A 27875-nucleotide genomic window follows, 5' to 3' on the forward strand; every position below is an offset into this window, starting at 1 on the left:
ACCACTGCCAGGGGGAGTGGATGGCCTGATAATTGGGGCTAGAAGGGTCAATTGGATAGGGAATACCTTAAAAAAACAGGGGGGCGAGTGTATTATAATCAATTTTCAGGATCCAAGGGTTGTGGGGCTGATTACGGGACCGGGTTGGAACATTAATATTGGTGGGATTGGGGTTGTGGACCTTACTTTCTTTTATCCCAGACCGGTGATCTACCCAGGGGGCTGTAGGGAGCAACCGAGACCCAGTCTCTGTACCTGGGTAGAGGCTGGCCCCCCTGCTGCTCCCATATCTAGATCAAATAATTGCTACATGCAGGCATTTAACCCCTATAATGGGCAGGGGCAGACGAGGTGGGGATGTTGACAGAGACCAGTTGAACAATTACGTTTGGAAGAGGAAATGGTTGGGGGAAGTAACCCTGATGTAACATTGATAGCCTATGATGATGAAACGAGTCAAAAATCCGAAGTGGCGAATGTGAGGGATGGGGGCATTATTGTATGTTCGGAGGGGTGTGTGGGTGAACCGGCCCTCCCAACTATCATATGCACCAAGGAGGGTACAGATGCAAATTGTACAAATATTGTTCTAAGTGAGGATTGTGACTGCGGGAAGCAGGATGATTTGCCGCCCACGGCACCTAAAGAAAAGGGGATTTGTATAGAAAATACCCTGGAGAGACTTCTGTCATGGAATATAGCGGGGCTGGGGGCTAGATTGTTGTCACAGCATTGGATTGATTTTGTAAGTGGGTTTGAAATGTGCCTATTCCAAGAGACGTGGGCTTGTGACCCAATTCATTTTCCGGGTTACCTAAATTTCTGTATACCAGCAACGAGAGGCCCCAGGGGTAGACCTATGGGAGGCCTCGCAGTCTGGATTAAGCAAAATTCAAATGTAAAAGCAAAAATGATTGATCTAGGTTGCAAGGATATACAATTTTTGAGATTATCCGTAGGCAAGGGTGGCACGATAGACATTTATAACATATATGCTAGGGGCAAGAGTCTGGGGAATTCTGCTACCTTAGAAGTTCTATCTGCTTCCCTTGAATCCCAGTCACTTGGAAACAGAGTAATTTTGGCTGGTGACTTGAATAGGACATTCGAGCCCCTAGAAAATACTGCATACCCAATAGGACTAGAGGAAGATGCCCTTTGGGGCATCCCAAACCTTAACCTCCTACCTGTGAAGCGGTGGACAAAAGATATTTTGTCGTTGAATGCGTTATGTCTGGAGTATGGTCTGAGGGCCCTTAATGGCAGGACAAAAAGCGACCAATGTGGTAATTGTACATTCGACAATGGACATAATAAAAGCAGGATCGACTATGTCATCTGTAGTCTTGAGTTATGGTGTGGCGTGGGTGACATGGAAATTGTGGGGAGAGTAGAAAGTGACCATAACCCCCTCTGTGTCTCCCACTCATGGTGGAGGGCCGCACGAGCCAACCCTGTGTCAGGTAGTGGGAGCGTACCTGTTATGGCCAATGACTCAAGAAGGGTGAAATGGCCATATGTCCTGGCCAATTTGGCCACCTTGGAGTCTATTCATTTGGAGGTAGACAATGCTATTGCCGCCATGGAAAAAGTAGATCCTGTACTACCAGGCTCTGTTCAAATAACTGATATACATGACACATTCTTCTCTTTGATAAAACCGCATTTTATTAAGCCACTGAAGACTAACAGAAAACTACCAATCACTATGGCAACCTGGTTCAACAAACAGTGTAGGGTAGCTAGACTGGAGTTGGGCAGAGCACTCAAAAGCAGGGACAAGGCCTCGATTAGAGCCACCAGGAAATATTATAATGACAGTATCCGAAAGGCTAAGAAGCAGTGGGATGAGGAGTACTGGGAGGAGCTACTTGAGGCTTCAGGGCAAAAGGATTCCAGAACTTTCTGGAAAATTGTGAAATGGGGAAGAGGGGGCGCCCCCAATAATCCCGACAACAATGTCGATGAGGCATTGTGGGTCGAATATTTTAAACCCCAGTATGCTGAGTGTAGGGATATAGTGGCCATAGAATCAATCCCTATGGTTTTTTGCAAGGGTGATCTATTCCTAACCAAGGATGCGGAACTTGTAATTTCAACTCTGCAGGGGGGAAAAGCCCCCGGGCTAGATGGAATCCCTTCAGACATTTTCAAACACGACAAGGTCCAGTGGGCAAAATATGCGACCCTGTTGGGAAATGGCTTGGCCAAAGGGGCAAAAATCCCCAATATATGGAAGGGGGCAATAATAATACCAATTTTTAAGAAAGGCGACCGGTCACTCCCGGTAAACTATAGACCAATAAGTTTGCTGGCTACTATGCAAAAAGTAGTGGGGAAGATGCTGGTCGACAAACTTATGGTCTGGGTAGATGACAACAATGCCTTATCCCCCTTTCAGGCAGGATTCAGACGTGCAACCAGTACGGTCGATCACATTTTTCGCTTCACCATGCTACGGTGGGGGACTGTACTCCTGGGTAAAGGCAGCCTCTATGTAGCATTTGTAGATCTAAGGGCTGCCTTTGACCTGGTGCCCAGGTGCACGCTGTGGGAGGTTCTGTCCAAAATAGGGGTCCCACTTGATTTGCTCAGGTTAATAATGCGTCTTCACGAAAGCAATTATGCCAAGGTCCAGTGGGGGAGGAATGGGGAATCCACTAATAACTTTCCAGTTGAGCGGGGGGTACGGCAGGGATGTGCAATGGCGCCCCTGCTGTTCTCCCTGTTCATTAATGGCATTGTAGATAGGATTTTGGACGCAATGGTTGACGCACCTTCGTTAGCGGGCATCAGAGTTCCAATTCTGATGTTCGCCGACGACACCTTGATTGTGTCTAAGACCCCGTCGGGTCTCCAGCAAGCCCTGAACATATTTGACGCATTTTGCAAAGAACGGGGTCTCGAGGTTAATGTAAATAAAACCAAGTGGATGGCCTTTGGGCAAAAGCGCCAATCTCAACCCAAGGTATTTTTGAACAATATCAAATTAGAGTTAGTAAATGTTTTTACATACCTCGGGATGGAGATATCAAGTAAACTTGGATGGTCAAGACACATAGAGAAGGCGGTGTTGAAACATCAGCAAATCTCAGGAGCCCTCAGGGTCGAGCAAGTAAAATCCAAAACCAGGCCTATAAAACCTGTTCTTATGGTTTATGACGCAAAAGCCCTGGGCGCAACCCTTTATGGGGCTGAAGTCTGGGGCTTTGAGAGTCTTACCACCCTTCAAAGATCTGAGAACAGGTTTGTGAGAGGGATAACTAGTCTCCCCCAAAGTACCCCACTAATACCGCTTGGCCTTGATCTAGGCAGAAGATCGCTTAGTGACCGTGCCCGACTGAGGCCTATCCTCTATTGGAGACGGCTATGGACAACCATGGAAATAAGACACTACGCTGAGGGGTTCCTAGCATTAGCCAAATCAGATGTTTTTCGTAAAATTAAATGGCTAAAAATGCTAAGGGACGTCCTTGCTGAGCTTGGGCTCTCCAAACTATGGGAAACCCCCCTCGGGGAAGTATTCCCTAGTAAATCCAGTATCAAAGAAATATATTGGGACCACATTGACCAAAAACTTTGGAGGAGCGCAACCTCGGAATCCATGGGGGGTAGATTTATGGAAATTAAACAAAGACCATCCCTTGAAAAGTATTGGGACAGTATAACTGTCCCATTAGACAGGAAATTATTTTTCCAGTTAAGGGCAGGCTCTCTCCCCCTGAGGTGTTTGACGTCCAGCTGGAGAACTAGTAGTGGTTTGTGCTGCCCGTCATGTGGGGCTCCCAACGAAAGCATCGCACATTTTCTTTTTTTATGCGAGGCCTATGCAAATCCAAGAAAATCTTGGTTGGCTCCAGTATGTAGGAATCTTGGTGTCCGAAGCGGTGTTGAGGGGTTGAGAATTATTTGTTCCTCCACTGAAATGTCCATCGTAGTTGGAACAGCAAAATATCTGGGGTGGGCATAGTCCATAAGGAGGAGGGCTCTATCCCCTAATGTGTTTTGAATTTTGCATTTCCCTTTGTTTGACTTATCCTTGCAAACATCTACTGGGAGATATATATGAATTTTAACTACAAAATGCGGCTAATATGTATGGTATGAGTTCTTATTGTATAAACTTTGGGAATGGTCCGTAACGCGGAGGTCTCTATATCTCAACATGCATCTAGTTTTCGCATATTATGAAAAAGCTATTTTATTCTAAGTGGTAACAATTTTAATGCTTATGTATTATGTATTTCAATTATAAATTTATTGTAACAGAATGTTTGAAGTTTTAAAAAAATGTATGAATTTATATGTCTGTGCTTTTATGAGTGTATAACTCGAATAAAGCTTTTTCAATCTTTCTACTACTCTTTCCAATGCACTACCCTATCTCTCATCCTATACATCTATCATTATATCCTCTACACCCACTCTCTCATTCATCCCAAACCCCATACCACTACTATGTTCTCCAACATAACCTTTTCTTGACTCTCTCCTACTTTACCCCTCCTTGCATCATCTGACACTTCTTTTACTATACCGATCCCCAAAACAAACCTTTCTAAACTCTTCCCTCTGACTCTTCCCCTCCAAAAACCCTTTTTACTCATCCAAAAGCCTCCTCCTACTGCTATGACCTAAAAAAAGAAATTCTTCACTCTTCTATCCTTCCACTATCCTTTTCAATCAAAATAACAGACTAGCATGTTCACTTCTCTAATTCCATATTCCAGTATACTAATTCACCACTAATCCTTTATGGGTTCCAGAGTAGCGTGCTACTCGCCAACAAAGCGTTTCAACACTTCATCAGGGTTACAGCGCTATATAAATGCAAACCTTTTTTCCTTTTTTACCTCTCTCCAACCCTTCTCAATCCAAATAACTGACTAACATATCCACCACTCAAATTACTTCCTATTTCACTATACTAATTTTCAACTCTAATCCTTTATGGGTTCCGGAGTAGCGTGCTACTCACCAGACAATTGCTTCAACACCCATCAGGAGTAACAAGTGCTATATGAATGCACACCTTTCTTCCTCTTCTATCCCTCCGCTATCCTTCTCACTCCAAATAACTGACTAATATCCACCACTCAAATTACTTTCATATTTCACCATACTAATTCACCACTAATCCTTTATGGGTTTACGGAGTAGTGTGCTACTCGCCAAAAAAAGTGCTTCAACACCCCATCAGGGGTTAGAAGCGCTATATAAATACAAACCTTCTTTCCTCTTCTATCCTTCTGCTATCCTTCCGAATCCAAATAACTAACATATCCACCACTTAAAATTTACTTGCATGTTTCACTATACTAATTCAGCATTAGTCCTCTATGGGTCCCGGAGTAGCGTGCTACTTTCCGAAAAAGCGCTTTGACGCCTCGTCAGGGGTAGTAAGCGCTATACAAATGCAATTACAATACAATACAATACCCGCCTCTGTGAGTGCAAGAGAAAAAAAAACAAATCCTACAATGCACAACTCAAACAACATCAGCAACTAATCCTTACGCACTACCAAGTAAAAAACATATTAGGTATCAAACTTGTTATGATTAGCACCACTTCTACACATGTCAAAATAAAAAAAAAAGTGATTAATCTGAAATGTGCCAAACGCTTCACAGAAGGCAATGGAACTACAGCTGCTGAACATGTTTGAGAATGGTTTCTGGACCTCTGCAATAGAGTCTGAGAGAGGAAGAGCGAGCTCTCATATTGAAAGAATGAATACATGAATTTCTGTTAGAACATACAACCTAGCAACTAGGTCCATTGGTGCCTTTCTTACTCTGAAATGTGGAGCTGCCTTGAAGCCAGAGAGAGAGGATAGGGCTGGAGAGGGTAACCAGGACTTGGCCCTGCCTGCACGGTCGGACCAGAGGAGCACAGTGATGCTCTCAGATTAACGGAATGAGCTCCAAAGTGGAAGTATCATTCATACACCCAGAATTCCAGCTTGAATCTTATTTGGGCTTGGCAGGAGGTCTGTGCCTGATGATCAATTATAGTGTTTCGGAAAATAATTCCCACGATCCTAGCTACTTTTCATAGCATCATGTGCCGTTTTAATTCTTAATCCAGAAATACGCTTCAAAAGAAGAGCAGCCGACACGTGTATCACCCGATGGCCATCTGGCCGAGGGCTTTTTCAAGGCAGAGAATCTTGTGCGGTCCTAAGATTTGAGCAGTCTTTGTCTTTGTCCGATGTATCGTCTCTTCGGTCCCAAGATGATAATTGGGCCCAGAAGCGTATTTCTGGATTAAGAGTTAAAACAACACATGATGCTATGAAAAGTAGCTTGGATCTTGGGAATTATTTTCCAAAACACTATTATTGATCATCAGGCACAGACCTCCTCCCAAGCCCAATTTTTTACTTCTAAACCAGTGGCTCTTGGGTGTAGCCAATTGGGAGGTGTGTGCCAATCACAACATTTGGGTCCTGAACCTTTTTGGAATGAACCCTAGCACCATCCACCTATTGCCTGTACAATATATTGAAACTTATTTGGTTGTGAAAGGGAGTCAGAGTAGGGACCTCCTGACTTGAGAGACATGATCCGAGTCAGACTGGCTCTACCTAGAGTCAATGCCCAAAATTAAACTGTACTTTATTAAGAAGAAGCTTTTTGGACCCAACCACTGGACGGTGGAATAATAGCATCATGTTAATCTGGAATAAGTCGGATTCGCACTTAAAAACTAAATGTACGAGAAGAGCCAGAGCAACTCAGTACAAAGCTTTAATTCAAAATATTTACCACAATTACATGGAGTTAAGTGACCAGATTTACTTTACTACTATTGTTAATATGTTCAGACACAGAATATGCAGGACCAATCTAATCAAGCACATTTTATGGCAAGAGGGCAGAACAGACACGACTGACATCAAATGTGGACACAGACTGGTGGACTAGAAACAATGAATCAACATCTTTATTTTTATTTTGGCCTGAAGGTCATAAAAGAGCAAGATAATTCATAAATAAAAAACATATAAAATAAAATAAAAATACAAAGCATATAAAAGGGAGAAAAAGATCAGACTAAATATATTACAGTAAAGCAAGGATAAAATATTTTAAAACGTTAAGTGCACAGCAGCATTAGAGGCACACAGTTGTTTCACCTTCACATAGACATCAAATATTCGGAGAGTGCAAAGACAATGGACTGGTTTGTATTACTTCTGAGTATTCTAAGGGCAATGCTGTAATTTCTCAGACCCAAATTAGGAAAAAGTGGCAGTATCCACTTTTTCCTTGGACCATTATAGGCTGGACAAAATAGAATTACATGTTCAATCACTTCGATCACGGTTGGAAAGACAAAAATTTAGGAACATAGATTTCAACTGGACACAAACTGACAATGGAAGAGAAAAGTTTATCTACCTATGGATAGACAGTACACTGGGGTATGTAGTAAAAAGGGTACTTTATTAGTTAATATACTTATTTAGGATCTAACTTTTTAATATTCATTGTTGATCCAGAGTTCATTCTGTTGTTTTGCAATTTTGTCTGTGTTATACATCACAATACATTAAGGTTTCAATTTACATTTCATACACAAATACAGAAAGTGCATAAATTGTACATCAACTGTAATCTATATACAAGGATAATTAATATTAATCATAAAGACATGGCTAAAGGTAATATAGTATTGCTACGCGCGTTTCGGCTGTGAGCCTTCATCAGAAAGCCATGGTATGTATTCCAAGTGTACCAGTGTGATATTGCAGCCGCAATATGGTGTGGGCGCAAACTATGGGCGCACCTACGGAGTTACACTGGGATCCGAGTATAGCACAGTTTGGAGTGCAGATGTAGACTATTAACTGTTGGTTAGGTCTGGGAGTGATCGAGACGCCGGAAAGCCAGACCCCACCATTGGAGGACGCTATTCACACGCATTCAAGAACCGCTGTCCTAATAATAATTTTTTGACCTGGAGCCAGAGACCAGAAACATGCCGTTTCACAAGCAAAAAGTTCTAACATAATCGTCTCGCCCCGGTATTAGGTCTTGGATTCCGGCCGCTTTTCCAGGCTGTCACTTTTAAAAGCATCCTGATCACGCTACAGGACCTTTGTTGCAGAGACACACTCCCAGACCTAACCAACAGGTAATAGTCTACATCTGCACTCCAAACTGTGCTATGCTCGGATCTCAGTGTAACTCCGCAGGTGCGCCCATAGTTTGCGCCCACACCATATTGCGGCTGCAATATCACACTGGTACACTTGGAATACATACCATGGCTTCCTGATGAAGGCTCACAGCCGAAAACCGCGTAGCAATACTATATTACCTTTAGCCATGTCTTTATGATTAATATTAATTATCCTTGTATATAGATTACAGTTGATGTACAATTTATGCACTTTCTGTATTTGTGTATGAAATGTAAATTGAAACCTTAATGTATTGTGATGTTTAACACAGACAAAATTGCAAAACAACAGAATGAACTCTGGATCAACAATGAATATTAAAAAGTTAGATCCTAAATAAGTATATTAACTAATAAAGTACTCTTTTTACTACATACCCCAGTGTACTGTCTATCCATAGGTAGATACACTTTTCTCTTCCATTGTCAGTTTGTGTCCAGTTGAAATCTATGTTCCTAAATTTTTGTCTTTCCAACCGAATTAGTTATCCCGATTTAGGAACTGTAGTCGGGGATACCCCCTTTTTTCACACACACAATCACTTCGATCACACCAGGGCTGAGAGGGCAAGTTTTGTCAGACTCCCAGTTCCCAGACCACCATGCTGTGGTAAAGGCTTGATTTGGGAAGATACCTAGACTGATCTTTATAACAGGGTTCTGTCAAGGGGGGTTCCATCTTATCCAAAAAAGATGGACTAGAAACATGAATGTTCCCTCCAGGACGTGGTATGGACTTGAGTGTGCTATGAGACCGGAGGTTTCAACTTAGATGTGTTTCCTGCAATTGGTGAGATGACTGACAAGATTTACTATAAATATATCTAATCCATGTGTTCCCGTTATGTTTAGCCAGTGGTATGAAATGATACCCCTTGTTTGACCTCTGATATCCCTGGCAGTGCCTATGCGAGGTGCTATCGCTTGTCTCAGGTGCTAAGAAGGAAGCCCTTTCCCCCACGGTCACTTCTCTCATCCCTTCACAGCAAATGAAAGCCTGTCTAGGGGTCAAGAATGGGACAAGAGGACAAACATAAGATGGCCTCTGGGCTTAAAGCGAGCGTGATATCACCTCTCCTACAGCCAGCATTTTGGTGACTTGGATGTGCAAATCTACAGGCCTAAAAGAGGAGCTAGAAGTCATTCAGACTAGGAAATTGATAAGGAACTTCAGCATCATGCAGCCGAGTAAACAACATGAAGATAGACAATGAGGTTATAGAATTTTTTTAAGCCCAGCTAAGATTTTAATGCTGTTCAGGCCTCATACCCTTGAGAAAAACTTGGCCAAATTTGGTATTGGTGGTTGACAATAGAAACATCAAAATTAGGAGCTTCATCTAAGATATATATAACTCCCAACAAAGTCTCTAGCACAAACGTTTGCATCACACTCACCTTCCACCTCCTAAATGCATTTTATAGTGCCTTGCACCTCACTACTCACCTAAGCAGGTTCTGCCATCAGGTGCCAGCTGCAGGCCTGGAGAAGGACAGCGACACCTCACCTCCCCTTTCAAAACATCACAGCCATACTGACAATTTGCCATGGAACAAGTTAGGGCATCTGGAGAAATGAAAGGAAACTCATTACTAAACAAGCACTGAATGCATAAACAAATCTGCTGATTGTCCTGTTGTCTTTGTGAAGGGTTAGGCATAGCTTATCTGAAGGTGAGGCCTTACCATTGAAGTCATCCAGTCTGTAAACTGGAGATTGGCTCTGCTTGGAGCCTAGAAGGCTACTGTGCATTGAACTTAGAGCTGGGAGTTTGTGAATAATGGCTTCCTTCTCATTTTACAGCAGGCTCATAGGCAATGGTTAGTCTTTCCTTTAACACAGGATAGCAGGAATGTATATAAATGATTTGATTTGAACGGCAATAGTGCATGAATTTCCAATATACGCCATACATGTTTAATGTGTTGACAAGGAAAAACTGCGACACACAAGGCCTCCAACAGCTCTACCGCCGGAAGGACCTGGAAAACATACAGTGGATTTGCAATGAAAGCTATAGCTTCAGGGTCATGGGCAGAAGCAGTAGTGGGCCACAAACAGTGAATTTTTGCAGTGGAAGGTTGCCGGTAATATCCTGTTTTGACAGATCAGGTCAACAGGTGGTAGGTACCTAATTGGGTTCACTTTGCTCCTGGGATGTGGTCAGCATTGCATTTTGCTCGGACTCGATGCTCTCTACTCCTGTACAGCAACTGATAAATAGTTAGGAGATAGTGTGGTAATGTGAAGTAACCTGGTTTAGTCCACTGAAATCCGTGCAATACTGAAAAGAAAGCCATGCTGCGGTATTTATATAATAGATACACAGATGAAGGGGGAAAAAAGAGCCAGCTATATGAGGATTATCACATATCTCATCAACCTGTTCAATCTCTAGGTTTCACTTTCCTAACTACATCTCATTTCTCAATTACCAACCAATGCAACTGCCTCCCTGTACTATCTGATGGAAAGTGCTATGCTGGAACTGCAGCAAGGAAAAGGGGGATCTAGCACACCTTCTCTATCGATGTCCGACTCTCAAAACCTACTGGGAGAAAATCTTTGGGTTTATAAACAGGGTACTGGGCTGTACACTAACAACTGAATTCTCCTCCCTCACCACCACATTCATGGCCACAGAACTAAGATTAGAGCACGATAGGGACCTGCTTGACCTACTGCTGACCGCAGCGGTGAAAATGGCTTTAACCAACTGGAAGGGAACAAGTAAGACCTCATACAAGGGCTGGTTCAACTGGATTACACACTTCAGAGATGCAGACAACATTGCACTACAGAACTCACCCTGGAAAGCAGCAACGAGAGGGATGTGGAGATCACTAGACACACACCTAGACTTATACGAACCCCCATGAAACCATTCGGCCCCCGGCGACACCTGCACTCCCCCCGTTAAGTGCGGTAAAAAGAATATAAAGGAGGAATCACTAGAGCCTTCCGGAGCGGATGGACCAACGTGTCTCCCTAACTCGCAAGCAAATGACGTGGCGGCTCACCACGGGCCTACACACCTCACAATCACAGAAATTGCCTTTTGCCCTTCTTTCACTCCTTTCTCTTCTGCTTTCATCTTTTTCTTTTCTCGTTCTCACTAAACCACATCAGGTGGGGTTAGCTAAGCATATGGTTCGATCACTGTTGTACAAAGTTCGAGAGGCTAACCTTGTACAGAGATTCTGATGTCTTGTTTATAAAATCTATAAAATACTTTGAAAAGTGCTACTTCAGCCGTATGGTACTGGGCTCTTCAGCTTTTGCAGCCTTCCCTCATTGCCATGCTGACCCACACTTCCACTGCCCTGCGTGTGGCACGGACTGCACCGCACTCCCTACCAGAATCACAGCGGTGCCCACCTAGTCTCCTCTGTGAATAAGGGAGACAAGACTCCAAAGGGATCAGAGCCAGCTAAGGTCTGGGAGCATGGCACATTTAGAGCTAAACAGATCTGAATACAGGAGAAGGAGCAAAGAAAGAGACTAACACCCGAGTTTCCTATGAAAGGGAAAATATACAGATTAAATTATAATGCTGGAGGGAAAGTTCACAACCTTTAAGAAACATTTTTTTAGTAGCAACAATATCTGGGTTTCTAAAAACATGAAAATCTGATCCCTAAAATCTACTGGTATTGACTGTTATAGAAGGTACATGTGCATATGGTTATGTATGAAAAATTTGACTCATTTGTCTTCATCTGTATGTGTTACTTATCCGATTTAGGACTGGTGAAGTTGATCCACAGTAGCCCTTATATTTTTCTTTTATAATATGCGGATAAAAGTCACATGCATACAATTGGCATTAGCGGGGTCCAGCTACGTTTCTCTAGGACTTGCCAGGGGCAGTGTCACATGATACAAGGGCCTACGCGAGAGAGAGGAGAATGCGGAGGAATTTGTTTCTATTTGCAGCACAACTGAAAGAGGATCTAGATAGAGGACTGTGTGTTCAGTGTCCATCATAGACACACACAATCCTCGTTTGGCAGAAGAAGAGATTCAGTTGCATTCATGGCAAGAAGGAAAGAAATGCATTCCTCATTAGCCCAGCACACCCACAGTGCACCTGAAGACCCACAGCCATACCACCCAATGGCCCTTGTATAGCAGGTCCACAGAATCTGACAAACAGGACTGGTCAGTTTCAATGCATTTTCTACTTCGTCTTAAAATCTTATTGCCAATGTGGTTCCTTGATCTGGCTTGCCATATATCTTTTTTAACTTTCCATTAAAGTGATGTATGCTCAACGAAAAGCACCAATCGCACCAGAGAGAGGAGTGAGCATCATCTTTCCTCTTGGAAGGCCCAGTAGTTGCTGCCACGGACCACTGAGCCTCACACCCTTCACCGCATGCCACATATGGAGAAATGTGTAGGTAGGGTCAACTGGAGTCAAAGGAAGAGTTTTCCGGGAAAAGTCTCTTCCACCCACCCCCATCACTGCACATCGTTTCCCCACAGAAACCATGGACATGTGGGCGTAGATCGACAAAAAGTACAGACTGCAGGCATTTTGGGCTAAAAAAGTATCAATGGTTGTTTAATCAACACAAGGGACGTCTAGTGGTTAAATGATGAATTGAGAGATGTATTTAACTCCTAGACCAATTGAAATAGAACCCATCTTTCTATCGGCAGTGGCCACTCTGTGCATCTCAAAATGTGGGCATGTTCTTCAATTCAGTCAAAAGAAATATTCCGACCATGAATACCCAAACACTCACAGACCCCCTGATGCCTGTATGCAATGGATTTCCCGCCAGAATCAAGGTAAAGGCGAAAGCTGTGGGTGTGTAGAACATTCTGAGTGAGGACCTCACTCACTCCTCATGAATGAATCTCAGAAAAAAGCCCCTATGATATCATCACCAAAAATGCAGTCTCACTTTAACGACCGAGGCAGTGGGCGCTTGAGTGGCAAATAAAAGGGATTCCAGACACTTCAAAAGCAAATTTCACTGTTTTGTATCTATTGTATTATCATGAATCATTGGAAGGGGAATTGATCATTTCATTCTTTAATATCAATTCTTTTACAAATACCAACACGGACAACATATTTAAAATGGATATTCGCACAGGCCCGGCGTAACAAGATGGTGCAAGGATGAAGCGTGAGGTACCAGTGATTGGCAGGTCATCCACCACAGTGGCGGTTCCAGCTGGTGAAGTATAGGGCAACGTGGGCGGCAGCCTGGTTGTACCTGTTACTGTTCTGGTTGTACTGCTGCCTGTGGAAGCTCCAGGTGCATCCTCACAGCTAGTGCTTAATTTGTCAAACAACGAGTGCCGGTGCTCAAAGCTCTGCTCGGAAGTTTATGCTATTAAATGTCAGGGTGCCCTATGCGTAGTCTTGACTCCACCCCGTGCTTCTTTAATCCACCACCAGTCACATCCTGTACCTTTATCTCTCCTGCAGGTTCTAACTTTCTCCCATTGTGGTGGTTTTTTCGTCTTTCTCTTCCTTCTCCTTCCCCTGTGTTTGTTTTTCCCTTCCTGGATCTTCGTAAATATCTCATGGGGATAAATAAGTGCTGTCCCCGTATATGAGTCCAACGAGCGGTGTAGTGTTGGTTGGCAGCGCCTGGGGCAGGGCAAGTATCCTTCCACTTTTCTTTTAACATTTTGCCCCCCTAAGACTGCCCCTGCACCCCTAACAATGCCCCAAAGAATGTTGTGCCCAGGGCAATTGCCCCTGTTGCCCTGCCCACACTACACCACTGAGTCCAAGTGGTCCCCACTTGCTCAAATTAAGCTTTAACGGCAATGCAACACAAACACTTCTGGTCTCGCTCATTTAGTCTGTACCTCATACTATGGAGCACAGCCTTATTCTTGCCCAGCTGCAATGGCCGCATTGATTTTAATGGAGTTTGAAATCTGTGAATTTGTACTCTCATAAACGCATTACCTCTTGGTGATTAACCTTCAGGCCTCAGTTATGTCTGCTCCTGCACCATGTGTTTCTGACTAATGTCTTATTCAAAGACCCAGCCACAACCAGAATCTGTCTGATCAAAGTCCCTTTAATTGTGGGCACTGCTCTGTGTTTTTCTAGCACACACTACTCACGTTGCAAAAAACGTCACCCCACTGACTGATTCCTTCCACCTCTCAGCTAAGATTGAACGTGAGTCACTTCAAACTGCTATTTCCAAGCACCTGTGGCCCGGTTTCCCAGCTTTCACGCCTCAGGGAGAACTTTCTATCTCGTCAGGTGCTCAAAATATCTCCTTTTGTGAGACAGGAATGTCAACCTCCGGGCGCGGCACCGCGGCAGCCATACGCAGCGCCGCCTCCTCCACCCGGGAGCCACGAGGCATCTGTTGGTGTTAATGGCTAAATATTTACAGGCCTACTACAGGGGGCGGCCATGTTTGCAGACTTTCATCTGCCTTGGGAATGTGTGTCCACGGGCAATGGAAGGAAACCTGCAAGAAGGAACTGCAACGCACCTTAAATGTGAACCTGGTTTATAAAAACATTCCCCTGCACCTCCTCCTCCCCGTGTAAAAGAGATTTAAACTTTTAGACAGTTTGAAAGAGCTCAAGTTGTCCTATGTCCGGTGTGAGCAACAGGTCTAGTTTTTGTTTCCATTCTTGTATCACAGTCATAAGAAATGAGTTACTTACCTGTAACTACAGTTATCCAGTATTGGTGTCTTTCATAGATTCACATGCCTGAATCATTCCCCGTCGTCGAGACGGGAGCCTCCGGTACATAGAAAAGTAATGTCCTATAGACATACATAGAGAAAAATAGGCCTAAGGTCCTCCCCTTAGTAGCCTATCCTTGTCCTTATGTAAAAAGGACCAAACTCTTAGAGCCAGCCAATCAGCTAACACCTCCCTCTAGAACCTTCCTGTCAGGAGCCTCAGTCCCTCAGATTTTCGTACGCACCAAGCTAAGTAGGCGTAGCACTGATAGAGAGATAGGTGAGTCCTTCCAGGGGAGGCGGGAGGGTTGCATGTGAATCTATGAAAGACACCAATACTGGATAACTGTAGTTACAGGTAAGTAACTCATTTCTTATCCAGTATTAAAGGTGTCTTTCATAGATTCACATGCCTGAATCAGAGTAGCAAGCAATGCAGAGTGCACATTTCTGATGGAACAGCATATAGAAGTCCTTAGATAAGACATCCTGCGAGCATGAACCATCACTAGAGCATGAACCATCACTAGGTATCCACAATAAATAACACTAAAGAAATGTGCATACCAGGGTAGGATGGAGGGACGGAGGAAGGCTCACCTTACCGAAATAGATGGCGTTACACCTTACCGAAATAGATGGCGTTACACTGTTTGTCCCACTGCTGCATCATTCATCAGCTCCGTATCCAGGCAGAATTGCCTAGTAAAGGTATGCGGCGACTTCCATGTTGTCGCCCTGTAATGTGAATGAGAACCATAGAAGTGGACATAGCTCTCATGGTGAGCGCTCTCACTTTGGAATGCAATGGCTGTCCAACTTGGTCATGGCAGAAAGCAATGGCTGCAGAATTCCATTTGGAGATGCTCTGCTTGGCAAGCGGTAGACCCTTCCTAGGTCTGCTGTAAGTTCGTAATAGCTGGTTAGATTTCCTGCATGTTTTCGTTTTGTCACTGTAAAACTGTAAACATTGCTTGAGATCCAAGGAAAAAAACAGCGATCTCTCAGCTGCCGTGCTGTGGTTCGGAAAAAAGGAACGCATAACCACAGGTTCATTTAGGTGTAAGTTCGACTGAACTTTTGAGATAAACCTAGGAGTGGATCTCAGAGTCACCCAGTCTCTATTAAACTGCAGAAAAGGATCCTGGATACAAAACCGCCTGTAGCTCACTGACCCTCCTTGCGGATTTGAGCGCCAGGAGGGGTGTGGATTGTCCACGAGACATACTTTGGGTCAGCTCTGTGTACTGGTTCAAACAGATGTTTTATGAGCTGGTTAAGAACCACATTGAGATGCCAGGAGGTGGCAACATCCTTACTGGCGGGAAAGATCTGTATAATCGTTTTAGAACTTGCTTAATCAACCCGCTTGACCAGAGCAATGGACTCGTTGAAATTATTTCATAACGAGATATTGCTGCTAAGTGTACTTTACTGGAGGAGTGGGCTAGGTCCGACTGTGCCGGATGTAATAGATAAGGCAATATTTGCTCCGGTGACGTGGAGAAAGGCCAATTTCCGTGATCTGCACCCTAAACACAAAAGCGCTTCCATTTCAGGGAATATGTTTAGGTGTATCCGCCCCTGCTCTGGTAAGAATGTCCACAGTCTTGTGGAATATTCAGATGGTGGAACTCTGAACCCAGGGGCCAGGAGACTAACTTGAGAGACTTCAGATCCGGACGTTGAACTTGATTATAGTTCATTGTAAGCAGGGATAGGTACTGGCGCAGGTGGGCCGGTGGCTCCAGGGATAGACGGTGGAGCTCTTTGAACCAATGTTGCCTCGGCCAAATTGAGGCTATTAAAATCAGAATACAAGGCTCCAAGTAAATTTTAGTGAAGACCATGGGAAGCATCGGGAGTGGCGGAAAGGCCTACGCAAAGACGTTGCGCCATGCGATTGGAGATGCATTCCCTAGGGACCCTGACTGGGGTTGCCAATTTGCGAAGTGTGGGCATTTGGCGTTCATTCTCGTTGCAAATAGATCAATTTGCTGCGTGCTTTATCTGGAGAAGATTTGGCCAATGATTTGTTGGACAAGCTCCCACTCGTGTGACGATGTTTTCTGGCTGCACAACACCTTTGTGAGCTCATTGTCCGTCCTATTTTTGGCAGGCAAGCTTGAAGGGCCAGGAAGACCGCCCATAGTTCAAGCAGATTGATATGTAGTTTCTTCTCCATAGGAGACCACCTTCCACATATCTGTAGCTCTTGCAGAAAAAACTCCAGAGCCTTCCAAAGAGACGCCTTTTGTGACGACATGAGGAACAGCCGGAAGTAGGAATGACGAGCTTTGAGACAGGTTTTGAGATGATATCCCCCATTGTAGGGCTCCGGCCATATGAGAATTCATTTTTTATGTGGTCGTCAGATGACCCTGTGCAGTGGACCCACTGCTTCTAGAGCGCCTCCTGTAGAGGTCTCATTCGTAGTTGACAGTGAGGAATCAGGAGGATACACAATCACTCTCTGGAAGGGAAAACCTTTGCTGACCGTGTGTCCAGGGTTGCACCTAGGAAACTTATGTAGTGAAAAGGTTTTAGGACCGATTTTTCTTGATTGAGGGTGAGATCCAAGCAATCAAAGCTGAAAATAGGCGTTTTCTTGATTGAGGGTGAGATCCAAGCAATCAAAGCTGAAAACAGGCGTTGGAAGACCTGGACACATCTTCTAAGGATGAAGCCTTGACCAGCCAGTCATTCAGATACTGAAAGACTTGGTGTCTGAGATATGCCGCCACCGGGGAACGGTATTTCTTGAATGTTTGCGGCGCAGACTTGAGCCCAAAAGGCAGAACGCGAAACTGCAAGCGTCTGCCCACTACTGCAAATCGTAAGTACGGTTAGCTATTCCTGTGAATTGGGACATGGGAGTAAGCGTCCTGTTTGCAAGACCTCCTGGATTATCATGCGAAACGAATGCTTCCGTAGGAATTTGTTGATGGCTCTGAAATCTAAGATTGGTCTCCACCGCTTATCTTTTTTTTTTTTTTTTTTTTTTTTTTTTTTTTTTTTTTGGATCAAAAGGAAGCAGGAATAAAATCCTTTTCCCTTATGAGGAGGTATTCTCGCCATAGCTCCTTTCTACAGCATAATCCAGATCTCTCGAAGAAGCAGCCGTAAATTTTGATATCTCCGCTGTCCTCTCCCTGAAAGGACAACTTCGCAAAAGAAGAGCGCTTGTTTTGCTATTGTTGGCGCCGAGGGCATCGCAGTCCATTCTGGCCTGAAGAGCAGGAAGACTCGAATTGATAATTTCCTCTGTAGGAAGACCGTCTTCTTCCTCCATTTCTACTAAAGGACTGGTTCCTATACTGAAGAGTGGCCAAAGCTCTTGCATTGTCTGCTTCGTTAACTTTTTGTGCCAAATAGTAACTGGCTATCATATGGTTTGTCCCAAAAAACGTTGTTCGCACCTCAGGACGGAAAGGGCCCTCCTTGGATCCGCAAGACTGCTGCTCCAGCCAACTGGTGGAACCCTGTCATAGCGATATTCCTCGCGCAGTCTATGGCTTGACGCCGATGCTTCACCATCTAGCAGACTCCACTTTGGTATGGGGCATGTGTGCTCACAATTGTTCACAATAGCGTCCCAAGGGCGTTAGAGCGTTCGCTGGGGAAAGCCTGTTCCCAATGTCGTCCACTCTTATTCCCTCCTTATCAGGAGGAGGCGACAACGGGACCGAAGGAGTCCCGGAGCTCTTCTGGGCCGCCTGTGTCACCACGGAGTCCGGCTTAGGATGTTCCTGTGAAACACGCCGGTGCTGTATCTGGCGCCTTATACGTCTTATCCAACTGAGGGATCACCAGTGATACAGAGGAGGGGTACATCATGACCCTTACCGTTCCTGACTATGGGTAATAGATAATCAGTATTGACCTTACTGCCTTCTTGAAGGGTTCTTCGATGACGAACAAGAGACAGGCCTCTTCCTGAGAGGTTATTGGATCTTAAAACGTTGAGCAGCCCTCTCTACCACCTTAGAAGAGATTCCAGAATTGGCGGATTTCTTCCTTCGTCCACGAGCCCTTCGACGAGATCGCCGCCATAGACCATGCCGTCGTAGACGAGCAGTCATCGACAACGTCGGAGACTAGCCTTTGTAGATGAGGCCGTCGTAGATGAGGTCATCATAGACGAGGCCATCATAGACGAGTCCATCGTAGACGAGGCCATCGTAGATGAGGCCATCGTAGACGAGGCCATCGTAGATTAGGTCATCGTAGACTAGGCCCTCGAAGACTAGGCCACGTAGACTAGGCCATCGTAGACCAGGCCCTCGTAGATTAGGCCATCGTAGACTAGGCCATCGTATACTAGGCCCTTGTCGACGCTGTAGACAGGCCGCCGTAGACAGGCCGTCATAGACGAGGTCGTCGGGACTATGCCATCGTAGACGAGCCATCGTAGACGAGCCTTCGTAGATGAGGCCGTCGTAGACGAGGCCATCGTCGATACCGTAGACAGGTTGTCATAGACGAGCAGTCGACTCCATAGACGATCCGTCGTAGACAAGGCCGTCAACGCCGTCATAGACTAGCCTTTGTAGATGAGGCCGTCATAGACTAGGCCGTCATATAGACAAGCAGTCGTCGTCGACGCTCTCGCCGTCGACGCTCTCGCTGTCGTCGTCGACACTCTCGTCCGCTCTCGTCGACACTCTCGTCCACTCTCGTCGACACTCTCGTCGACGCTCTCACTTCCGTCGTCGACACTTCCGTCGTCGACACTTCCGTCGTCGACACTTCCGTCGTCGACACTCTCGTCGTCGACACTCTCGTCGTCGACACTCTCGTCGTCGACACTCTCGTCGTCGACACTCTCGTCGTCGACACTCTCGTCGGCGACACTCTCGTCGGCGACACTCTCGTCGTCGACACTCTCGTCGTCGACACTCTCGTCGTCGACGCCCTCGTCGTCGACGCCCTCGTCGTCGACGCACTCGTCGTCGTCGACGCTCTCGTCGACGTGCCATTGTAGACGAGGCCATCGTAGACGAGGCCAGCGTAGACGAGGCCATCGTAGACGAAGAGGCTGTCATAGGCAATGATGGTGGTTTTGTCATCGACGATCCAGTTGACGATGTTGGCTTCTTAGTCTTTACCTTAGGAGGTATAGAAGACGCCTTTCTGAATGATCCCATGACCAGTGGAGGTGATTTTGACGGCTCAGAAGTCGTCTTTTTACCTGATTTTTTTCTCCAAAAGCAAGTCCTTTAATCTCCTTTTCCACAGAGTGAGGAGATTTTTGAAGGACTGCGCCCGGAAGACCCTTGAGCGGTCTTTTTTAGGGCCTTCTCAGGACGGTCCCCTGAGGAATGAGTCTGAGGAGATTCTCTTCTTTAGAGGTCTCCTGGACTTTGAGGGCCACGCCTCATAGCAGTAACTGGAGAAAATAAAAACCTCCTTTCTGGTCTGAACAATATTAAAAGTCTCTCTTCACGACTCCTCAAGAAATTACTTGAGAAAGTGCAACATACCTTGCAGCCTTTGGCCTGTGAGTGTGAGGAACAGAGCAAAGCAACCTTCTGGAACAAGAAGCGCAGGCTTTAAAATAAAATTCTTTCATTCATCTGTGAAGGTAATCCATAGTAGAAAGCAAAATTATTGTAAATTAAGTGAAAAAACACAGAATCTGAGCAGAGCTCAGGGGAGACTCCCTTAGCACAACGTGCGGTAGAAAATCTGAGGGACTGAGGCTCCTGACAGGAAGGTTCTAGAGGGAGGTGTTAGCTGATTGGCTGGCTCTAAGAGTTTGGTCCTTTTTACATAAGGACAAGGATAGGCTACTAAGGGGAGGACCTTAGGCCTATTTTTCTCTATGTATGTCTATAGGACATTACTTTTCTATGTACCGGAGGCTCCCGTCTCGACGACGGGGAATGATTCAGGCATGTGAATCTATGAAAGACACCTTTAATACTGGATAAACTTATTTACAATGTACAGAGCTCAGAGTTCCCAAAATATGTAACAAAAAAAGCAGGTCTCAATGACACTCTCATATGACAAGGAACAAGTTGACACGTATTCATTTAATATTCGGATATATGGTTTTGGAAAGAGCAGCTCCATATCGTGTGTGGGAAAAACAGGGGCTGGCAAAATGACATCTAAAACTATTCCTTCCATTGTAACAAACATATTTCCTCTGCAGCTGTAATCATATATATATAAACACGCCAAAAGCGCTAACAAGGCAGTTGTAGTTAAAAGAAATGACGAGCTGAAACCCGTTCTGGTGCCAAACAAAAGGTGCTTTATTCGTGCATTTTAGCATGTCCGCCATGACGCGTTTCGCCTCTGTCCAGAGGCTTGATCACATGAATATATATATATATATATATATATATCTGCAAATACCTCGCAGCAGCGACGCCTTCCTAGCGAAACACGAGGCAAGGACCACCTTTTCTCAGCATTCTTTTATTCAGCCATTAGACAGATTGTCATAACGCGTTTCGGCCGTCCCAGCGGCCTTGGTCACATGGCATTACGATATATATATATTTTTTTAAAGAGAACAAGATAAACCAGAAAGTATAATTAGGCCAACTTACTTGAACATGACCCGTCGGGCATCAGCATGTATCCATTCAGACAGTAGCACTTGTAGCTCCCAAAGGTGTTCATGCAGCGGTGTTTGCACGGGCGGGGCTTCAGGCCGCACTCGTTGAGATCTGGAGAGAGTGCGGAGCATGGGATGGGGAAGAACAAGACATACATGTGAGTGAGCATTAGACTATGACCTCGAATGCAGAGTTAATGCTCTGTGGTCTATCGTAGAGGGAATGGCGTGGAAGCTTGAATGGGTGCATTTTGAGGGAACGTGGGTAGAAGCAGTGGGGTCCTCTGAATTCTGGCTTGATGAGTTGTGCTACTCAGGATGGACACAGTTATGTCATTTCCACTAACCTGTGTTAGCCTACAGCCCTCAAAAGAAAAGAAAGAAAGAAAAGACATCCTTGTGGCGTGAATCCATATGCTGCGAATAGTCAGAGAGCGGGTGCTACAAGTCTATGATCTGTATGCAGGTACCTGGCAGTGATTCCACTCCTGGCTCTCAAGAGGCATGACTCTGCAGAGCAGACCTGAGGAGAGGCACCAACCTGCACTGCTGAAGAGGTGTTGTCCAGACAGCACACACATGGGTTACTCTCCAAAAGTACTTGCTCATGGAGCTGAAGTCACCATAACCATCCCAAATGGGGCGTAAATGCTGCTAATAAAAACCTGTGCATAGTGAACTAAAGTCCCACTTGTGTATGGTGAGAAAAGGACAGCCACAAAAGACACTAATGTATTAAGTTAAAGCCACATTAGCCTCATATGCAGTGACAGCTCCTCCGCTATGGCAGAGGAGCGTCGCCCCACTGCTTCGTGCTGCTTTGCGGGTGGGTGGGTGGGGTTGCTCTGCTCTTGGAGCAGGGCAGGGGAGAAGTGGTTTATCCACTCCTAAGTACGCAATGATTGTTTGGTCAGACCTCTGAGGCCGCCCATACCAGTCATGCGCACTTTCCCCGTTCTCCATGCAGGCTGCATTACAGCCTGCATGGAGAACATGCTCAGGCCCCCATTCCCTGGTTGAGCGTCGAAGCAGGACGCTCAAAACCAATCACAACGCTGCATAGCAGTATTGTGATTGGCAAGCACCCAGGCTCCCCTGACCAATCACAATGCTGACTTGCAGCGTTGTGATTGGTAATTGGGATCTGCTTTCTGTTCCCTGAGTTACACGAGGGCAGCAGGAGCACAGATGCCGGACCTGGCAGCAAGGTAAGGTTATTTTTTAAAAAATATTTAAATTGCCTAATGCGCGACCCCCGCCACCCGTGAGACATGCAGGCTGCCATTGCTCATATGTGCAGGGCTAAGCAATAATCACCACCTATACATGGGGCTAATGACCAAATTAACCATCTGAATAGGAGGCTCCCACACTAAAAATGTTGTCTGAGCTTCGCTTATTGCCAAACTGGCAGCAACCAATCATAGTTTCCCCCAAAGTTTTTTCCTCAACGAAAAAAATTAATTCCAGTTTTTTAAAATAGAGTAAGTGATTTGTAATGATACAAGGGAGAGATCTGAACACATCGATGTCTGGTTTTTGGTATTTGCCAAAGACAAATGACCTTTACTGCGGAAGGAATTACTGTATATTACTGATTACACGACTCCACTTATTCAGTATTTGTAAAGTGCAGCTCCGTAATGTTAGAAAACAGGTTCAAAGCATGCTTGAATGACATTCAAAGGAAAAAAAAGCTTATTCAGTTAAAAACGAAATGTTAACATCTCCTTCGTCATATATTCTACTAGTAAGCACAATCTAGCATGTGCTGCTTCACCACTCAAGGCCCACCTCAGAGAATTAAAAATGCAGCCGTAACCTCAATCATTTTGACAGATTTAATTTTCATCTCTGGAGGTTAAGACATAGCTTTTGTAAACGAGTGCTTGGATGCTGTGCCCTAGCGCTGCTGCTGGGAGCACCCATGCTCCCTTTCCTGCCTCCCTGATGATCTATGACATTTAACTAAACAGGCTACTATAATACATACGGTTTATAAATGTGGGGCCAGTGAGCCGAAATTGCCCAACAAGGCTTACTAATAGCATAGATGATATATTAGTCAGACGAATATTAGTGCCCACAAATAAAAAAATGCATCAGGTTACATTAGGCACAAAATTACAATGGTACTATTGATAGTACGCTAGGAAAATTGGCATAAAAACAAGTACCCTTCACCGTGCATTTGATTTCCATATTTCTGCTATTTCATGTCTTTTTTACTATCTACATACATAAGTGTGTGTGTGTATATATACACACTTGAACAATTTGAATATACATCTCTCTCGCTCTTTCTGTTTCTCTCTCTGTATATATATATATATATATATATATATATATATATATATATATATGTGTGTGTGTGTGTGTGTGTGTGTATATATATGTATATATATATATACCAATATATATATATATATATATATATATATATATATATATATATATATATATATATATATATATATATATATATATATATACAGAGAGAGAGCGAGAGAGAGAGAGAGAGAGAGAGAGAGAGATGTATTCAAATTGTTTAAGAAAAAAAAACCTGAACATTTAGGCCTACATTTGCTAAGCCTTTGCGTCGCCTTTATGTTGCACAAGGCAACGCAGGACAACGCAAAGGCTTATTTGGAATATACAATGCCATGCAAGGCCTGATTTGTGTGACTTTGTAAAGAAATGCAACGTAATTGCTTGGGCAATGTTAGGTTTCATTTCAACTTGGGAGTGGTTCCATGGGTGGAGCACAGGCGTTCCATGCATCCACCCATGGATTTTGGAGCATTCCCAGAGTTACTAAAGTAAGTAAACCTGGGAAGGCATCAAAATGCGACGACATCCCCAGTAAGGTGTAATGGTCTTGGAGCCTGCCAGCTCTTTGACCAATCCGAAGAGTGTTTTGGAACAATTATTCGCCTCAGAAATGGTTTTAGAAAAAAAACTGGCCCTAGCCGTAGCACATAGATTGTGGTAAGATTCTTTTCCCATTTTGTAAGTTTCTATGGAGTCGGGGGAATAGTCAATCCTCCAATTACGTTCAAGGCGCTTACATTTGGATTTCTCAATTTTTAAGGATTCGCTGCACCACGGAGCCGGATTTCGATGGCTTTTAGACTGTTTCCGAGTGAGGGGGAGACAGGTATTTATGGCACCAGAGAGCCAGTTATCGACATCTCCTGATAGTATATCGATATTGAACTGACCTAAGGGTGGGTTGGAGCAGAGAAGCCTATTCAGGACATTTATATCAAGTTTTTTACAGACTCTCCTCGGAATTTTCGAGGGCTGACTGGGAAAAGTAGGAACGGAAGGAGGGGTGATACTAAATTTTAATAGGAAATGGTCCGACCAGTCTAAAGGCACTGCAGAAGTGCAGTGGATATGGGAGTGGTTGGAGAAGATAGGGTCGAGCAGATGTCCGGCTCTGTGCGTGGCGCCGGAGTTAAAGAGCGTAATGTTCATGGTCTCTAAATCGGCTATGAAGGTGCTGCATGTGGAGTTTTGAAGGTCATCTAGGTGAAGATTGAGATCACCGAGGATTCAGACCATCTCCATTTTTACAGGTCATGACTGCACAACCAAACTGTTTTGAGAGTCATTTAGATTTGGATTCCCAACTTTCTATCACAGATCACATACCCAGTGCCCCTGCAAGGATGGAGGGACCAACCGGACAGTCTTTAGGCACTTAACTCACCACTGGTAGCAAAGCCATGCAGTCGAGGCTTACTTTAGACTGTGATATGGGTTATAAACTCAGCACAGAACAGTAAGACACACTGTACAATACTCATTCTCAGACAGAGCTTTTATCTTCAAGAAAGATAACAGCAGCGAAAATGGGAAACAAATTGAAAATCAGAAAGCAACATCACCTTCTGGGCTGATATATGACCCTGAATACTTGTATAACTTTTACTTGCTAGGCATTATATTTTCTATAACACTTGACTCTTTAACTCATGTAAACATACAGACGTACTAGCTCTGGCAATGAGTCTGTGCTAGGCTAATGAACAAAGTATCATTGATGTATACGTTGGTATGTCAATTAAGCCAGTATGCATCCAGCATTGGTGATCAGAGTAGTAAGTCTTTGTTGGAGCTGGCTCTTTTTGCAGGGCTATCCCCAAACCTTTTGCCTTCCTCCTGCAATTTTTTCTGACCTGTTTATGTTGGCTTTAGGACTCTGGGAACTTTGGGCCCGATTCACAGGATTAACTTAAGACTAAATCCTAAACTTACTACTTTGGGTATTCACAGAATTCACTTACTACTTTTGGTATTCACAGAATGGATTTACGACTACTAACTTTACGTCCGCACTCGGGCCGTAAATTCCGGCCCGGGGACGGAGCTTGCAGCCCGGAGGTGGAGCTTCCGGCCCGAAGGTGGAGCTTGCGGCCCAGAGGTGGAGCTTGCAGCCCAGAGGCGGAGCTTCTGGCTCGGAGGTGGGGATTTAGCCATGGCTGAAATCTCCACCTCTGTGCCGGAAACTCCGCTTCAGGGCCGCAACCGCCACCTCTGGACCAGAAGCGCCACACCCGGACCGGAAGCTCCGCCCCCGGGCCAGAATTTACGGCCCGAGTGCGGACGTAAAGTTAGTAGTCGTAAATCTATTCTGTGAATACCAAAAGTAGTAAGTGCATTCTGTGAATACCCAAAGTAGTAAGTTTAGGATTTAGTCTTAAGTTAGTTCTGTGAATCGGGCCCTACATCACTGCAGTTCAGTGCTAGAGTGCAGGTGCTCTATCATTTAAACTTGGTATGATTGGCTTGCACCTGTTTGGCATATTTAATTTACCTGGAAGTCCCTTGTACCCCATATATCCAGGGCCTGTAAATTAAAAGCTACTAGTGGGCCTGCAGCGCTGTATGTGCCACTCACAGACGTAGACTTTCAAACCTGTCTCAGGCCTCTGTCACTACAGGGCCTGCGTGCGCAGTTTACACCCATATTGACTTGGCATTTAAAGTGACATGCCAAGCTTGAAACACCCCCTTTACTATGTAAAAATCACCCCTAAGGTAGGACCCAGGTAACCTTATGGGCAGAATGCTGAGTAGGTAAAAGGTAGGACATGTGCCGTCATTGTGTGGCATGTCTTGGTAGTGACCAACAGCCTATTTGGTTTCTCTCTGCTGAGAGATCTGCTCCTCTCATAGGTTTTGCATTGGGAACTCCCTGATATGTTTTTCAGTGGTAATTTCTGCTCTGATTTGGAAGTAGTAGTGTTGGCTATTATTGGTATATTTGGTATAGTGGTTATAAATCCTGCTTATTGGTGAAGGTGGATTTTTCATTACTATTTTAGAAATGCCACTTTTAGAAAGTTGGCATTTCTATGTGCTTATGACTCTTTGTGCTTTGTAGCCTGACTCCAATACACGTCTAGGGTAGAGTGACAGCTGGGCTTGTGCATGTTTTCCAGACAGTCATCATACAGGAAGAGTCGGGTGTAACAGGGTTGCATCTGCATTTACCTACATACTGAATGATCTTCCCCGGCTGGGAGAGAGGGTGGTGGGACGTACTTACATTTATAAAGGCTGGGCCCTGCTCTCACACATGCTGCCAGGAAGATCGGCCATTGGACTGACTTGATTGTTATGCTGACTGGTGGCCTGCTGGGCTGCAAAAAGACTTTGAATTTCTTCAAGAACCCTGATGTGCTGACCTGCCGCTGATTCCCTGCCCTTGTCCTCCCCAGTTGTTCTCCAGGGACTGGGTGGCATGCCCCATCCCTTTTCTGCTATAATTTCTACTTCCTGCGTGGGTGTAGTGTTACACTGCTACTCCAAAGTCAGCGCACCGTGCTGGTTTGGGTAATAACCATGCCATGGCAGCTCTCGGTGTTCAGAGCCATCGTTTCCTAAGGGGGACAGCGCAAACACTTTTTACTGCAGTCAGAGAACAAGTGCGGGCAGTGATTAAACCTTGCAGATGTGCCTGCTGTGACCAGTCTCCCCTTCTGCCCCGGTGGAACCGACAGGTCACACCAGACTTGTTGCTGGGACAATAGAGGAGTCACCAGTAACGTTAACTCCACCTTCTTGCAATGAGACGTTGCTTGGTAATCAGGGGCGGGCCAGGTACGGGGAACATCCATTACCATGTGGTTTTTACACCGCACTACCATTACAACGCGGGCTTTACAACGCAAGTCGTCACCACGACTTACGCTGGAGGGCGCTCTAGACTAAGGAATAGTAGATTTACTATTCCAACACCTTCCCTACTGTACGTAGGCTGGTGTTGGAATAGTAAATCTTACTATTCCTAAGTCCAGCACCCTACAGCGCAAGTCGTGGTAACGAATTGCGTTGTAAAGCCCGCGTTGTAATGGCACGCGGGGTAAAAGCCCGCGTTGTATTGACATACAACTGTCAGGTACACCAGGCCCAGCCAGCC

At 44.9% G+C, this 27875-nt stretch overlaps 1 protein-coding gene across 4 annotated transcripts in view; it reads right to left on the reverse strand.

Moving 5' to 3' along the window:
• Positions 1–27875, reverse strand: part of NPNT (nephronectin) — a 284483-nt gene that overhangs the window by 117316 nt on the left and 139292 nt on the right. For all 4 annotated transcript variants that reach the window (XM_086962034.1, XM_086962032.1, XM_086962033.1 and 1 more), the window contains 2 exons: positions 21438–21557; positions 9638–9757 (listed from right to left, as the gene is read on the reverse strand). In XM_086962034.1, coding sequence (XP_086818160.1) covers positions 9638–9757; positions 21438–21557 — 240 coding nt within the window. The remainder of the gene's footprint in view (positions 1–9637; positions 9758–21437; positions 21558–27875) is intronic.

The sequence above is a fragment of the Lissotriton vulgaris genome, chromosome 3_1 (assembly GCF_964263255.1).
Source record: "Lissotriton vulgaris chromosome 3_1, aLisVul1.2, whole genome shotgun sequence".
NCBI lineage: Eukaryota > Metazoa > Chordata > Amphibia > Caudata > Salamandridae > Lissotriton > Lissotriton vulgaris.